Source organism: Dama dama, chromosome 15 (genome assembly GCF_033118175.1).
Source record: "Dama dama isolate Ldn47 chromosome 15, ASM3311817v1, whole genome shotgun sequence".
NCBI lineage: Eukaryota > Metazoa > Chordata > Mammalia > Artiodactyla > Cervidae > Dama > Dama dama.
This window is the reverse complement of record NC_083695.1, coordinates 30,915,973-30,933,930: the sequence shown is the minus strand read 5'-3', so window position 1 is coordinate 30,933,930 and position 17,958 is coordinate 30,915,973. Positions and strand designations below refer to the sequence as shown.

Sequence of the window (17,958 nt, the reverse complement as noted above, 5' to 3'; positions counted from 1 at the left end):
TGGCTTACTTCACTCTGTATAAGGGGCTCCAGCTTCATCCATCTCATTAGGACTGGTTCGAATGAATTCTTTTTAATGGCTGAGTAATATTCCATGGTGTATATGTACCACAGCTTCCTTATCCATTCATCTGCTGATGGGCATCTAGGTTGCTTCCATGTCCTGGCTATTATAAACAGTGCTGCGATGAACATTGGGGTGCACGTGTCTCTTTCAGATCTGGTTTCCTCAGTGTGTATGCCCAGAAGTGGGATTGCTGGGTCATATGGCAGTTCTATTTCCAGTTTTTTAAGGAATCTCCACACTGTTTTCCATAGCGGCTGTACTAGTTTGCATTCCCACCAACAGTGTAAGAGGGTTCCCTTTTCTCCACACCCTCTCCAGCATTTATTGCTTGTAGACTTTTGGATAGCAGCCATCCTGACTGGTGTGTAATGGTACCTCATTGTGGTTTTGATTTGCATTTCTCTGATAATGAGTGATGTTGAGCATCTTTTCATGTGTTTGTTAGCCATCTGTATGTCTTCTTTGGAGAAATGTCTGTTTAGTTCTTTGGCCCATGGGGAAAATATTTTCAAACAATATAACTGACAAGGGATTAATCTCCAATATCTATTGGGTTGGCCAAAAAAGTTCGTTTGGGTTTTTCCATGAGACCCAAATAAACACTTCTCCAAGGAAAACATACAGATGGCCAAGAGGTACATGAAAAGATGCTTAACACTGATAATTATCAGAGAAATGCAAACCAAAACTACCATGAGGTATCACCTCACACCATTCAGAATGGCTATCCTCAAAAAGTCTACAAACAATAACTGCTGGAGAAGGTGTGGAGAAAAGGGAACCTTTTTACACTGTTGGTGGGAATGTAAATTGGTACAATCACTATGGAGAACTGTATGGAGTTTCCTTAAAAAAACTAAAAATAGAGCTGCCATATGATCCAACAATTCCACTCTTGGATATATATGTGCAGAAAACCATAATTTGAAAATATACATGCACCCCTGTGTTCACTGCAGCACTATTTATAGTAGCCAGGAAATGGAAGCAACTTAAATGTCCTTTGATAGAGGAATGGATCAAGAAGATGTGGTACATATGTGTGATGGAATATTATTTACCCATTAAAAAGAAAGCAATAATGTCATTTTCAGCAACATGGATGGACCTAGAGATTATCACACAAATGAACAAATCAAACAGAGAAAGACAAATATCATATGATACCACATATGTGGAATCTAAAAAAAACACAAATGAATTTACTTACAAAACAGAAACAGACTCACAGACTTAGAAAATAAACTTATGGTTACTAAAGGGGAAAGGCAGGGGGTGAGGGAAGGGATCCATTGGAGTTTGGAATTAACATATATACATTACTGTATATGAAACAGAAAATCAACAAGGACCTACTCTTTAGCCCAGGGAATTCTACTCAATATTCTGTAATAACCTATATGCGAAAAGAATCTGAAAAGGAATGGATATATATATATATTTTATAATGGAATCACTTTGCTGTACCCCTGAAACTAATAGAATATTGTAAAGCAACCACACTCTAGTATAAAATAAAAATTAAATAAAAATGAAACACAGGAAGAATTAAACCAGGCTACTATTTTACACCATGTACAAAAATCAATTCAAAATAGGTTAAAAACTTCTATGAAAAACCTGAAACCACAAAACTAGAAGGAAAGCTAATCAGTAAGCTTCTTGGCATCAGTCTTAATGATGACTTTTTGGACTTGACACAAATAGCAAAGGCAACAAAATAATAAACAAACAAGTGGGACTACACTAAACTAAAATGCTTGTGAACAGCAAAAGAAGCCATCAACAAAATCAAAAGACAACATACAAAATAGAATATTTTTGCAAATCATATATTTGACAAAGCATTCACATCCAAAATATGCATGTAAAGATCTCATATAACTTAATAGCAAAAAAAGAAAAAAAGAAAAACCACACACACACACACACAAAACAGAAAACCAAACTAATTTAAAAATGGACAGAGGCTCTGAATAGTTATTTTTCCAAAGGAGATATACAAATGGCCAGCAGGCACATGAAAAGATGCTCAAATCACTAATCATCAGGGAATTGCAAATCAAAACACAGTCAGATATTACCTCACATCTGTCAGAATGGTTATCACCAAAAAAACCAAGATGTAACAAGTGTTGGCAAGAATATGAAAAAAGGGAACCCTTGTGCACTGTTGGTGGGAATATAAATTAGGGAAGCCACTATAGAAAACAGTATGGAGGTTCCTTAAAAAACTAAAAATAGAGCTACCGTCTGATCCAGCAATTCCACCTCTGGGCATTTATCTGAAAAAAACAAAAACACTAACTTGAAAAGATATCTGCACCCCACGTTCACTGCAGCATTATTCACAATAGTCAAGATATGGAAACAATGTAAGTGTCCATGAAAGAAAAATGGATAAAGAAAATGTGATGTGTGTATAAATGTACACACATACACACACAAAATGGAATATTATTCAGCCATAAAAGAAGGAAATCCTGCCATCTGTGACAACATGAAGAGGCCTCCTGAGGGCAGTATGCTAAGTGAAATAAAAAACAGAAAGACAAATATCATAGGATCTCGCTTATATGTGCAATCTAAAACAGAGTTAGTCGCTCAGTCATGTCTGACTCTTTGTGACCCCATGGACTATAACTGCCAGGCTCCTCTGTTCATGGGATTTCCCAGGCAAGAATACTGGAATGGGTTGCCATTTCCTTCTCCAGGGGATCTTCCCAACTCAGGGATTGAACTCGTGCCTCCTATGTCTCTTCCATTGGCAGGTGGATTCTTTACTGTCTGAGCTACCAGGGAAGCCAACAAACAAAAACAGATTTCATAAATACAGAAAACATTGGTGGTTGCTAGAGGTAGGGTATCTTATGGTGGTGGATGAGAATAACAAGTAAAGGGGGTCAAAAAGTTCAAACTTCTAGTTCTAAAGTAAATGTCATGAGGATGTAATATACAGCATGGTGACTATTAATAATACTGTATTGCACATTTGAAAGTTGCTGAGAGTAGATTCCTTATCACGAGAAAAAAATTGTAACTATGTACAGTGATGGATGTTAACTAGACTTACTGTAGTGATCATTTTGCAATATATATTGAATCACTAGGTTGTGCACCTCAGTGTAATGTTACATGTGATTACACCTCAATAAAAACAACAGATATTGGGGAAATTAAAAAAGAAATCCTTCCATCTAGATAGTTTTGCACCAAAATGCTTTAAACAGGCAGCAAAGCCTCCAGCAAGGGGAGGGGTGGCTGGTCCTCTCTTGGGGACATGTCTTCCACTCGAGCCTTGAGTACTTGAGGCTCACTTGAGCCTTGAGTAAGTGGTTGGTTAATGTGTCCCAGGGAGCAGTAAGGTCCAGTGACACCATTCTTCCATCTTCCTCATCTAAACATTTCCTCAGGAACCTCCTCTGAGCTCTCAGTTGACATTTGTGTGCTCTGAGCTTGTCCACAGCTGTCAGCCACCAAGCCAGGAAGGTCCTGGCTCTGAGACTAGGAAAGTCCTAAGCCCAGAAGATGGAAAAAGATGAGAAAAATTCAAGATGATCAGAACAAGCCCACACGAACCTGGGTGTCCCGAGGGACAGGGGCATCCTGTGCACTGGTCCTATTGTTGGTTCCTTCCTTTCATCTGGAGAGTAGCTGAGGATTGTTAGGTACATCAAACAGTCTCTGTCTCCTCCTGGTCATTTATATGGAACTGTGGCCAGTAATCCAAGCTGACAGCAACTGTCTTACTCATTATGTTGGGCTTCCAGATGTATCAGACACTTAGTTTTCAGAAACAGACATGCTCTCTGAATTCAACCTGGCTTCCGATCATGTAGAAAATGAGAGGGCTTCACCCTGGCTCAGTTTAACTGAAGACAAGGGAAAGAGATGGCTCAGAACCTTGGTGGGTGACAGAGCAAAGCTGGCACAGGTCAGGGGGTGAGCTCACCCACCCACCTAATGGTTGTAGCACTTTGAGAGTTTGATCCCTGGGTCAAGAAGATCCCCTGGAGAAGGGCATGGCAACCCACTCCAGTATTCTTGCCTGGAGAATTCCCATGGATAGAGGAGCCTGACTGGCTCCTCTGACAGTCCTTCTGACAGTCCACAGGGCTGCAAAGAGTCAGACACAACTGAAGCGACTTAGCAGCAGCTGCATTAAAAAAGATATTTCACATCCAAAGTAATGGACAAGCCACAACACAATGGCAGTAGGGGCGCTTTCATGATATAGTTAAATCCCATACCTACTGGGCAGGTGACTCACAAACTGGAAAACAATTATATTGCATAAAATAATTATACTCCCACAAAAGTGAGAGTCCTGAGCACCACAGCAGGCTTCCTAGCCTGGAGGTCTGGCATCAGGAGGAACCCTCAGAGCGTCTGGCTTTGAAGGCCATTGGGGCTTGACTACAGGAGTTCCACAGGACTAGGGGAAATAGAGACTCCACTCTTGCAGGGGGCACACAAACTTTCCTGTGAACTGGGACCCTGGACAAAGAAGCCTGATCCAGACCTACTTGTGGGTCTTGGAGGATCTCCTGGGGAGGTGGAGGTCGGCTCTGGCTCACAGTAGAGGCAAGGACACCGGAGGTAGAAGGCTCAGGGAATATTCATTGGCATGAACTCTCCTGGAAGTCACCATTTTGGCACAAAGACCTAGCCCTACCTATCTAATAGCCTGCAGGCTCCAGCGCTGGGACACCTCAGGTCAAACAACCAAGAGGATGGGAACACAGCCCAATTCATCAGCAGACAGGCTGCCTAAAGCCATCCTGATCCCACAGCCACCTCTAAACACAGTCTTTAACATGGTCCTGCTCATCAGAGGGACAAGACTCAGATATACCAACCAGTGGGCAGGCATCCTCTTTCCCACCAGGAAGCCTGCACAAGCCCCTGGACCAACCTCACCCACAAGGGGGCAGACACCAGCAGCAAGAGAAGCTTACAATCCTGCAGCCTGAAGAAAAAGGTCACAAACAGAGAAAGTTAGACAAAATGAGATGGCAGAGGAATATGCTCCATATGAAAGAACAAGATAAAACTCCAGAAGACCAATTAAGTGAAGCAGAGACAGGCAATCTTTCTGAAAAAGAATTCAGAATAATGATACCAAAGATGATCCCCAGGACCTTGGAAAAAGGTCCATCTTTGCTTCCACTGAAGCAAAGAGCCAGAAGATACAAGATATGCTTAAGAAAGACCTAGAAGTACTAAAGAACAAACAGAGTTGAACAATACAATAACTGGAATGAAAAATACACTAGAAAGAATCAATAGCAAAATAAATGAGGCAGAAGAACAATAAGAGAGCTGTAAGACAGAGTGATGGAAATCACTGCAGTAGAACAGAATAAAGAAAAAAGAATAAAAAGAAATGAGGACAGTTTCAGAGACCTCAGGGACAACATTAAACACACCAATATTTGGATTTTAGGGGTCCCAGCTGAAGGGAGAGAAAGGGCTGAGAAATATTTGAAGAGATTATAGCCAAAAACTTCCCTAACATGGGAAAGGAAACACTCAAGTTTAGGACATGCAGAGTTCCACACAGGACAAGACCAAGGAGGAACATGTCAAGACACATAGTAATTAAACTGACAAAAATTAAAGACAAAGAAAAAATAGTAAAAGTAGCAAGAGAAAAAAAATTATAAGGGAATACCCATTAGATTATCAGCCAAATTTTCAGCAGAAACTCTGCAGGACAGAAGGGAGTGGCATGATATAGTTAAAATGATGAGAGGGATAAATCTATAACTAAGAATATTCTACCCAGTAAGGCTTTCATTCATATTCAGTGGATAAATCAAAAGCTTTACAGATAAGCAAAATCTAAAAGAATTCAGCACCACCAAACCAGCTATATGACAAATTCTAAAGGAACTTCTCTGGGTGGAGAAGAAAAGGCCATAATTAGAGACAAGAAAAGTATAAATGTGAAAGCTCACCAGTAGAGACAAACATACAGTAAAAGTAGGAAATCACCCACACACAAATATGGTATCAAAACCAGCAAGCATGAGAAGACAAGAGGACAAATACAGGACATTGGAAATGCATTTGAAATTAAGAGACCAGAAACTTAAAACAATCTTGTTTATATATAGATTGCTGCATCTAAACCTCACAGTAACCACAAACCAAAAATCTACAATAGATACACACACAAAAGAAAGTAATCCACACATGAAACTAAGGACAGTCATCAAATCACAAAAGAGAATAAATGAGGAAGGGAACAAAAAAACCTACGGAAACAAGTCCCAATCAACAAAATGGCAATAAGAACATAATTATCAAAGATTATCTTAAATGTAAATTGACTAAATGTTCCAACGAAAAGACACAGACTGGCTGAATGGATACTAAAAACAGACCCATACATATGCTATCTTGGAGGAGGAAATGGCAACCCACTCCAGAATTCTTGCCTGGAGAATCCCATGGACAGAGGAGCCTGGCAGGCTGCAGGTCACAATAGCTGGAAATGACTGAAGCAACTTAGCATGCATATATGCTATCTAAGAGACCCACTTCAGATCTAAGAACAGAGACAGACAAAGTAGAAGGATGGAAAAAGGTATTCCATGCAAATGAAAATCAAAAGACAGCTGGAGTAGCAATAATTATATCAGACAAAATAGACTTTAAAATGAAGACTGTTATAAGAGACAAAGAAGGACACTACATAATGATCAAGGGATCAATTCAAGAAGATACAACAATTGTAAATATATATGCACCCAGCTAGGAGAACCTCAATACATAAGCCAAATGCTCACAGCCATAAGAGAAGAAATCGACAGTAACACAATAATAGTGGGGAACTTTAACACACCACTTACATCAATGGACAGATCATCCAGACAGAAAATCAATAAGGGAACAAATATAGACCTTAAATGACACAATTGACTAGATGGATTTATTTTATATTTATAGAAAATTCCATCCAAAGTGAGCAGAATACATTTTCTTCTCAAGTGCACATTGGAACATTCTCTAGGATAGATCTCATGCTGGGCCACAAAGTGAGCCTCAGTAAATTTAAGAAAGTTAAAAACATCAAGCATCTTTTTAGATCACAATGCTATGAGATTAATAATCAACTACAGAAAAAAAAAAAAACCTGTAAAAACACAAACACGTGGAGGCTAAACAATATGTTACTAAACAACCAATGGATCACTGAAGAAATCAAAGAGAAAATTTTCAAAAATACCTAGAGACTGACAACAAAAGCATGATTCAAAACCAATGGGATGCAGCAAAAACAGTTCTAAGAGAGAAGTTTGTAGCAATATACTCTCACCTTAGGAAACAAGACAAATCTCAAACAAACAACCGAACCTTACACCTAAAGCAACTAGAGAGAGAACAAACAAAACCCAAAGTGAGAAGGAAAGAAATCATAAAGATCAGAGCAGAAATAAAAAATATGGAGACAAAGAAAATAATAAAAAAGAGCAATGAAACGAAAATCTGGTTCTCTGGAAAGATAAACAAAACAAAATTGATAAACCTTTAGCCAGACTCATCAAGAAAAAAAGGAGAGAGCTCAAATCAATAAAATTAGAAATGAAAAGAAGTTACAACTGACACCATAGAAATGCAAAGGATCATAAAAGAGCACATCAAGCAACTATATGCCAATAAAATGGACAGCCCAGAAGAAATGGACAAATTCTTAGAAAGGTACTATCTCCCAAAACTGAACCAGGAAGAAATAGAAAATATGAACAGACCAATCACAAGTACTGAAATTGAAACTGATTTAAAAACTTCCAGCAAGCAAAAGTCCAGGACCAGATGTCTTCACAGGCAAATTCTATCAAGCATTTAGAGAAGAGTTAACCTCTTATCCTTCTGAAACTCTCCTGAAAAATTGCAGAGTAAGGACAACTCCCAAGCTCATTTCATGAAGCCACCATCACCCTGATCCCAAAACCAGAAAAAGATATCACAAAAAGGAAAATTATAGCCCGCTATCACTGATGAACAACACGGATGCAAAAATCTTCAAGAAAATACTAGCAAACTGAATCAAACACTACATTAAAAGGATTATATACCATGATCAAACTGGAGTTATGTCCACAGATGCTAGGACTTTTCAATATCTGCAAATAGTGTGATATACCACATTAACAAATTGAAGAATAAAAATCTTACAATCATCTCAATATATACAGAAAAAGCTTTTGATAAAATTCAACAATCATTTATGATAAAACTCTCCAGAAAGTGGGCCAAGAGGGCACCAACCTCAACATAATAAAGGCCATATATGACAAACCCACAGCTAACATCCTACTCACCGGTGAAAAGCTGAAAGCATTTCCTCTAAGATTAGGAAAAGACAAGGACATCCACTCTCATAACTTCTATTCAACAGTTTTGGAAGTCCTAGCCACAGCAATCAGAGAACAAGAAGAAATAAAAGGAATCCAAATTGGAAAATAAGTAAAACTGTCACTCTTGCAGATTACATGATAATATATATAGAAAATACTAAAGATTCTACCAGAAAACTATTAGAGCTCATCAATGAATTTGGCAAAATTGCAGGATATAAAATTAATACAGAGAAATTTATATACTAGATTAATACAGAGAAATCTATACACTGGTATATTCCTATACACTAACAACAAAAAATCAGAAAGAGAAACTAAGGAAACAATCTCATTTATCATCAGATCAAAATGAATAAAATAGGAATAAATCTACTAAAGAAGCAAAAGATCTGTATTCTAAAAACTATAAGGTGTGGATGAAAAAAATCAAAGATGATACAAACAGAGAGAAAGATATATCACATTTTTGGATTTGGAGAATTAATTTTGACTATCCTATCCAAGGCAATCTACAAATTCAATGCAATCCCTATCAAATTACCAATGCTTAAAAAAAAAATTACCAATGCTTTTATCCCCCACAAAACTAGAACGAAAATGTTTTAAAGTTGTATGGTGACACAAGAGACCCTGAATAACCAAAGCAATCCTGAGAAAGAAAAATGGAGCTGCAGGAATCAAGTTCCTTGACTTCAGACTCTTCTACAAAGCTACAGTAATCAAGAGAGTATGGTACTGACACAAAATCAGAAATATAGATCAATGGAACAGGCTAGAAAGCCCGGAAATCAATCCATGCACCAATGGTCAATCAATCTTTGACAAAGTATGCAAAAATATACAACAGAGAAAAGACAGTCTCTTCAACAATGGTTCTTGGAAAACTGGACATTACTTGTAAAAGAATGAATTTAGAACATTCTCTAATACTGCCTGCAAAAATAAATTCAAAATGGTTCAAAGGCCTAAATGTAAGGTTGGACACTATAAAACTCTAAGAAGAGAAGTAGGCAGAATACTCTTTGATGTATAGCATAGCAACAACGCTTTTGGATCCACCTTTACAGTAATGAAAATACAAACAAAAATAAACAAATGGAATCTAATAAAACTTAAAAGCTTTTGCACAGTAAAGGAAACTGTAAACAAAATGAAAAGACAACCCACAGAATGGGGGAAAATATTTGCAAAGTAAGTGACTGACAAGGGAGCAATCGCCAAAATCTACCAACAGCTCATGTAGCTCAATTAAAAAAAAACCAAACAAACCTCAAACCACCCAATTAAAAAATGGGCAGAAGATCTAAATAGACCTTTCTCTAAAGAGGACATACAGATGGCCAAACAGCACATGAAAAGATGCTCAACTTCACTACTTATTAGAGAAATGCAAATCAAAACTACAATGAAGTATCACCTCACAGCAGTCAGAATGGCTATCATCAAAAAGTCTATAAACAGTGCTGGAGAGGGTGTGGAGAAAATAAAACCTTTGTCGGTGGGAATGTAAATTGGTACAACTATTATGGAGAATAGAATGCATGTTCCTTAAAAAACTAAAAACTGAGCTAACATATGATCCAGCAATCCTACTTCTGCCTACATATCCAGAGAAACCATAATTCAAAAGATACATGCACCTCAATGTTCATTGCAGAACTATTTACAGTAGCCAAGACATAGAAGCAATCTAAAAGTCCTCTGATAGAGGAATGGATAAAGAAGATGTGGTATACATATACAATGGAATGCTATTCAGCCATAACAAAGAACGCAACAATGCCATTTGCGGCAACTGATGGACTTAAAGATTAGCAAACTAAGTAAAGTCAGTCAGAGAAAGACAAATATCATGTGATATCACTAATACAAATAAACTTATTTATAAAACAGAAACAGACTCACTGACTTCAAAAACATACTCATGGTAGCCAAAGGGGAAAGGTAGGGGGAAGGATAAATTAGGTGTTTGGGATTAACACATACAAACCACTGTATGTAAAATCAACAAGGACCTATTGCACAGCACAAGGAACTCTACTCAATATTCCATAATGACCTGTATGGGAAAGGAATCTGACAAAGAATGGATACATGTATTTACATAACTGAATCACTCTACTGTACATCTGAAGCTAACACATTGTAAGTCAACCTTGTGTTAGTTGCCCAGTCATGTCTGAGTCTTTGTGACCCGATTCCTCTGGGTCTTCCCAGTGCACCAGGCCCGAGCACTTGTCTCATGCATCCCACCTGGGCTGGTGATCTGTTTCACCATAGATAGTATACATGCTGTTCTTTTGAAATATCCCACCCTCACCTTCTCCCACAGAGTTCAAAAGTCTGTTCTGTATTTCTGTGTCTCTTTTTCTGTTTTGCATATAGGGTTATCGTTACCATCTTTCTAAATTCCATATATATGTGTTAGTATGCTGTAATGTTATCTTTCTGGCTTATTTCACTCTGTATAATGGGCTTCAGTTTCATCCATCTCATTAGGACTGATTCAAATGAATTCTTTTTAATGGCTGAGTAATATTCCATGGTGTATATGTACCACAGCTTCCTTATCCATTCATCTGCTGATGGGCATCTAGGTTGCTTCCATGTCCTGGCTATTATAAACAGTGCTGCAATGAACATTGGGGTGCACGTGTCTCTTTCAGATCTGGTTTCCTCAGTGTGTATGCCCAGAAGTGGGATTGCTGGGTCATATGGCAGTTCTATTTCCAGTTTTTTAAGAAATCTCCACACTGTTTTCCATAGCGGCTGTACTAGTTTGCATTCCCACCAACAGTGTAAGAGGGTTCCCTTTTCTCCACACCCTCTCCAGCATTTATTGTTTGTAGACTTTTGGATAGCAGCCATCCTGACTGGCGTGTAATGGTACCTCATTGTGGTTTTGATTTGCATTTCTCTAATAATGAGTGATGTTGAGCATCTTTTCATGTGTTTGTTAGCCATCTGTATGTCTTCTTTGGAGAAATGTCTGTTTAGTTCTTTGGCCCATTTTTTGATTGGGTCATTTATTTTTCTGGAATTGAGCTGCAGGAGTTGTTTGTATATTTTTGAGATTAATCCTTTGTCTGTTTCTTCATTTGCTATTATTTTCTCCCAATCTGAGGGCTGTCTTTTCACCTTACTTATAGTTTCTTTTGTAGTGCAAAAGCTTTTAAGTTTCATTAGGTCCCATTTGCTTAGTTTTGCTTTTATTTCCAATATTCTGGGAGGTGGGTCATAGAGGACCTTGCTGTGATTTATGTCGGAGAGTGTTTTGCCTATGTTCTCCTCTAGGAGTTTTATAGTTTCTGGTCTTACATTTAGATCTTTAATCCATTTTGAGTTTATTTTTGTGTATGGTGTTAGAAAGTGTTCTAGTTTCATTCTTTTACAAGTGGTTGACCAGTTTTCCCAGCACCACTTGTTAAAGAGGTTGTCTTTTTTCCATTGTATATCCTTGCCTCCTTTGTCAAAGATAAGGTGTCCATAGGTTCGTGGATTTATCTCTGGGCTTTCTATTCTGTTCCATTGATCTATATTTCTGTCTTCAACCTTGTGTTAGTTGCCCAGTCATGTCTGAGTCTTTGTGACCCCACGGACTGTAACCGCCAGGTTCTGTCCGTGGGATTCTCCAGGCAAGAATACAGGAGTGGGTTGCCATTTCCTTCTCCAGGAGATCTTCCCAACCAAGGGACTGGGTCTCCAGCATTGCAGGCAGACTCTTTCCTGTCTGAACCACCAGGGAAGCTCATCAACTATACCCCAGTATAAGATGAAAAATTAAAACAAAGTATTGAAGAGTTAAAAAAAATGTGTGGACAATTGCACTCTAAGATTTTTAGAAACTAAAGCAAAAGGGAAAATCTGTTATTTGATTTTCATTTTTCAACAACAGAAGGAAAGGAGAGGAAAAAGTTTGTTAAAATGGTTATTTTTCTACGTTGGCTTAAATGTCCTCCTTGTAAAATAAAGATATCAGGCAAGTTATAAAAAAAAGAAAGTAAAAGAAAAAAAAAGCTTCTTCATTCCTCAAACCAAAATCTGTTTTTGGGGGGGTCAGAGAAACTATGCCCCAGAGAGTTTTGGGGATGTGCGCAACACTGTATCACAACCAGGGTCAGACCAGAGGCAGGGCCCATGAGTTCTGACTTCCAGCCCAGTTCCCTGGCCACAGGGGCACAGCTCTTCTTCTGGGCACCAAGAAGTGTCCTGGACCAGGTGAGTGGCAGTGGGCCACTGTGGGGGGTTGCGGGGGGACTCACCGGTCAGGGTCATCGCTGAAGAAGTAGTTGACTTCCCCAAAGGTGCCCACATCATTGTCTGTTGCCTGAAACGGTAAGAACAAGAAGTCATTACAGCCTGAACCAGCTGAGGCTCCCAGTGTCATCAGGAAATGTCCACAGGGAATCCATGCTTCCCCCATATGGTTCCTCAGGCTCAGGCAGAATTTTCTAGAGCCATGTGGTTTAATAAGGTTTTCAGCATCACAAATGGAGATTTAATCCTGGAGTGCACAGAGGATCGGTCTTCTCCCTAGATCTCTAACTTTGGGAAATCACCCTTCTGGACTGATGTCAGACATTCTCTGCAGATGCTCACAGGGCTTGGACCTACGGAGACAGACCCTGGACCAGTGGCATGGGGTCACAACTTGTAGGTTAGCAAAATATCTCAGAAGTGAGGGTGGGTTCAACCATCCGGTGGCTTCCTTCAGTGACTCCTCCAGCCACCCAAACCTCCAAGTCAGATGTGCTACCCAGTCGGGGAGGCCCTGTGGGGAGATTTCTGGTGTTTCCCCTCCTTTAACCCTGGGAATAATCCACTGCACGCATCGGGCAGACTGTCATCTGGCTGGCAACCTCTTCTGCTGGAAGCAGTCTGCCGCCCAACCCCCCACCCATCTTCTTTGGCATCTGTCTCTGCTCCAACAAGTGGTCTGAGTAGGGGCTGCTCTGCCCATGACCTCAGGGAGTGGTCCTTGACCACAGCTGGGGCCTATCAGAATCCTTCCCTGGGATTCTTCTTATTGCTGCTGGGGATAAAAAGTGTCCTTTGGGGCAGTGGAGCTGGAAGGAGGGTGAACTGGGAGCTGCTGGATATGACAGAGGATGAAAACAAGGGCTGATCTTGGTAGTTCTAGAGTCCTGAATCTGACACCCCTTCCCACCTCAGTTTGGTGTGTGAGCCCAAGAAGATCTGTTTTATCCAGGCTGGTCCAAGTTGGATTTCTGTCACTCACAGTCAAAAGAGACTGGAGGAAGAGTGACCTGCCTTATGCCTAATGATGATGGCAATAATGGTGACCACTGCTATCAAACACTTTATATTGTCAAGGGCCACCCATGTTTATTATTACTCATTTTATCCTCACAACTGTCACAACATGTGGAAAAAGACACACATTTCTACCCATCACACAGATTATAAAACAGGCCCAGACCACAGTGAGGTCCAGTGTAACCCTGTCACCACTCTAGGTCATCAGGAGGTTCAAGCATAGTTGGGCAGTAGCTGGGATTCCCTACTCTGAGTCCAGGGTTCCTTTCTTTAGGCCACCTGACCCTCACCATCCCCTCCCTTCTCAGGATGATGGTAGTTACAATGGAGGTTTGGCTTTTGTGGCTGGGATTTCTGGGCTTCTGCATCGCCCCTGGTGTGGTTACATCCACAGTGCAGCCTAAGTGACACCATTCAAGTGTTCATTCAGTAGTTACTTAGTAAACACATACTCCATACCAGGCACCGTGACCTCTGCTCCCTCCCAGGCCACTGCCCTAGGGCTGGGCAAACTGCTTCCTGACACCAGACCAGGAGAGAAAGGCCTTGGGCTGAGCTTGGGCTCATCTGGTTTTCACTCACAGCGTCTTGATAAGATCACAGTTGGATAAAGGTTCTGTTGCTAAAAATATGTTTCAATATATTTTATTGAATATATTCAATATATTTATTTTTTAGTTCTGAGGTGTAATTAATGAAAATTATTTTATAACTTCATTACACATAAGTTATGATAATATGTTATATTGTGAAAGTGTTAGTCACTCAATCATGTCTGACTCTTTGTGATCCCATGGATTATAGCCTTCCAGGCTCCTCTGTCCATGGAATTCTTCAGGCAAGAATACTGGAGTGGGTAGCCATTCCCTTCTCTAGGGGATCTTCCTGACCCAGGGATCAAATCCAGGTTTCCTGCAATGCAGGCAGATTCTTTAACATCTGAGCCATCAGGGAAGCCCTGATATTACATTGAAGTATAACTGACAACGGAAAGGATTCCCACTATTGAGTTAATAAACTACCTATAACCTTACAGACTTCCCTTTCTTTCCCCCTGTTTGGGGAGAACACTTAAATTCTACTCTCTCAGCAAATTTCAATTGTACAACACACCGTTATCTACTACAGCCACCACGTTATACATTAGATCCTCAGATCTTACTCATCTTAAAACTGAACATTTGTACCCATTTATCAGTATCTCCCTATTTCCCTCTCACTCAATACCTTGGTACTAAATATTTTTTGAGATTCCTTTTACAATTCCTAGGTTCTGTGAAATCTATTACTTCTGTGTGCTTTATGAAAACCTGAATTTTCAAGAAAATGCTCATTTGTGTTCAGTATGTTCAGTTCAGGAAGGCAGAGAAGTAAATGATACATTTCTATTTCAAATGATTTAAATGGAAAAAAATATGTTTATACTCAAAGCGTTAAAATCTTAGTTTTCTGGAAGACTTGGTTATCCAGAAGGAAGCCATTTCCAGGGGCTGTGGGCAGCCTGCTTTTGTAGGACAGCCTTCTGTACCCAATTTCCACTTAGTGTTGCCACTGTGCTGAGCAGACTGTGGGCCTCTGTCCTTTCACTGCCCTGGCCAGGCTCTGAGCACATCCCAGGTTCTCAGGGGACGCAGGTCAAATAAGTGGAAACATAAATGCCAAGCTATGTAACCCACTCTCCAACCCAAGACTGATTCCTGGGCAGACCCTCCCCTGTGCCTGAGACACTCGGCAACTGCCTTTATCAGCTCCTCGAACTTGTCATGTATTTTATCTTCATAATGACTCTCTGCTGTTGCTGTTCAGTCGCTCGGTCACATCTGACTCTTTGCAACCCCATTGACTGCAGCACGCCTGGGAGGTGCTACTATTAGTACTACCCCCCGTTTACAGATGGGGAAACTGAGGCACAGAAAGGATAAACAGCTCATTCGAGGCTGCTCAGCTCAAAAAATTGCAGAGTTAGTATCTGAACCCAGTATCAGCTTGCCACACCCTTCACCTCAATGTGTTCTTGCTTCTAAACCAAGAAGAGAACCTGTTCTCAGACGGAGAGGCACCTGGTTAATCCAGGAGAGAGAATACTACCCCTCATCACAAGCCCATCTATCATCTTCCCTCTCAGGGGCCAGAGAAGTGGGGGAGGTGCCCATAATCCCCTCCGGTTCCACCAACAAACAATCAACCACCATGTATGGTATTACAGACCATAATAACTGTAGCCTGGTCTGGGGAGGAGACGATCAGATGCCATCAAGCCCCTTGGCGAGGGGTCAGTGTAATGGAGAGACCCTACTTCCAGGTCAGAGTTAACAGCCGAGGTCATTGTGTGACCAAACAGCAATCCCCTGGGGTCTCGGCATTCTCATTTATCAAAGGAAAGGGTCTCGGAAAGCAAGGAGGGCAGAGCCGTGTCTGCCGGGCTCACCTCCCAGCTTGGATGGTGCCAGCACCCAGCAGGTGCTTCACAAATGCTTGGAAAATGAGTGAGCCAATTCTAGCAAGAAGGGAGCGGTGGAGAGATAGGGGCAAAGGCGAGGAGAAGACAGGATTCTAAAGAAAAGGGAGGTCAAAGAGGAGAGGGAAAAGGCGGGGAGAGGCTCAGAGGTGCAGAGGGGTCAGCAGAGTGGGCGTTTCCTGCCCCTGAAGGTCACATCATGACCCTGCCGAGAAGCCCTTCACATCGGTGTGTCCTATGGAACTGCACTTGGCCTGTTAGAGTGGGGAGGGCCCCTGAGGTCCCCCATCCAGTCCCCTTCACCCTGAGGCTCAGGGAAATTAGGTGATGAGCCCCTGGGGATAAGATGGGACTGTCTTCTGTCTCAGGCCGACACTGGCCTCTACCACCCCTCTGAGTCCCTACTCCCTTCCCAAGTGGGCTGAGCACAGCCGTGGTTCCCACGGTGACCTCTTTCCCAGGGGGCCTCTTGCTGCCTGCCCAGGCTGCCGATGCTGACCAGGGAAGATTTGTGAGTCCTTTACTGCCACCGTCTAATGACCGTATGAAATATGTATGCCTGGTGAAGAGGAGAGGGAGAACTTTCATTTTTCAAGTGCATGAAGCAGAATAATATGAAGATGAAAAGCTGCTTCTGTGCGCCTGCCAGGGTGTGGGCAGCCAGGACTGACACAGAGGGAGGGCCTGGCTGGGGTGCTCGGGCCAGGGCCAGGCTGCAGTAGGGCCAGTTAGGGGCCCTGTGCCCAGGACAAGGCAGCAAATTTGACCACTAGGCAACCTTGCTGGAAACCCTCCTTTACATTCATTCTTAGCCCTGCACTCTGGCCTTGCTGCCAGCTCCGGCCTCAGGCAGGACCTGACATGTCCTCCTGCTCCCCAAGGTTGGGTCAGGGCTCCACCCTGCCGGAGACATTCCCAGCCCTCACTGCACAGAGGGCTGAAGCTGTGCCAGGGTGGGGGTGTGGGGCCTGGACATAAGGAGGGCTCAGGAAAGCTCGGATCTCCGTCATCTGTAGCTACACCTGCATCCACATACACAACACACAGGTTAAGGTATACTACACACTTAACTCAAAAAAGATTTTGAGCCCTGTGCGAGGCACACCAGGGGATACAGAAATAAGGTACAGACTTGTCTGTCAAGGGGAGGGAATGGGGCACACACAGGCGAATTTCAGGAATGGCAGACTGTTCCCAATGGCACATGTTTCAATGTGCCAAAGTCCCAACAGCAGATTGTTTCATTCTGACCACATCCATACATGGTAGGTGCTTAAATAGCCCTCGAATCCTGTCTTTAACAAACAAGGAAAGAGACGGGATGATAAGGAACTTGCCCAAGATGTCACAGCTGCTAAGCAACAGAGCTGGCTTCCAAATCCCTGTGCTGAAAACCGTTTAGCACCTTGTGGGACAGGCCCTGGGAGCTCCATCCTGTGGAGGCCAGGGGGCAGCTCAGTCCTGCCTGTTCTGCTACCTGCCTGCAGCCTGTCCCGTGCAGGCAGGGCGCTGTCCCGGCCCCTTACTGCTGGTTACCGTACTTCTCACAACCACCTCCTTCCCAGACCTCACTTTGTGCCTGAGCAACGGAAGGATCAACAGGTAAATTAGGTGCCAGACAGTGACCACTGACTCCCCTTTAAGAAGGTGGGTTTGAGGAGTGACCAGGGGACGGTGCAGAGAGAACAAATGCCCTCCTCAGGCCATGAACACCCTGTCCCACCTGCCACGTTCTGGGAATGCTCTGTTTCCCTAAAGGGTCACCCCTGGGATCTCACAGGCCAGTCA

At 41.8% G+C, this 17,958-nt stretch overlaps 1 protein-coding gene across 1 annotated transcript in view; it reads right to left on the bottom strand.

The window, feature by feature from the left end:
• LOC133070081 (cadherin-23-like) overlaps positions 1 to 17,958 on the bottom strand; it is a 305,887-nt gene that overhangs the window by 55,025 nt on the left and 232,904 nt on the right. Inside the window, exon 14 of the mRNA XM_061161746.1 lies at positions 12,698 to 12,762. Within this exon, the coding sequence (XP_061017729.1) occupies positions 12,698 to 12,762 (65 nt within the window). The remainder of the gene's footprint in view (positions 1 to 12,697; positions 12,763 to 17,958) is intronic.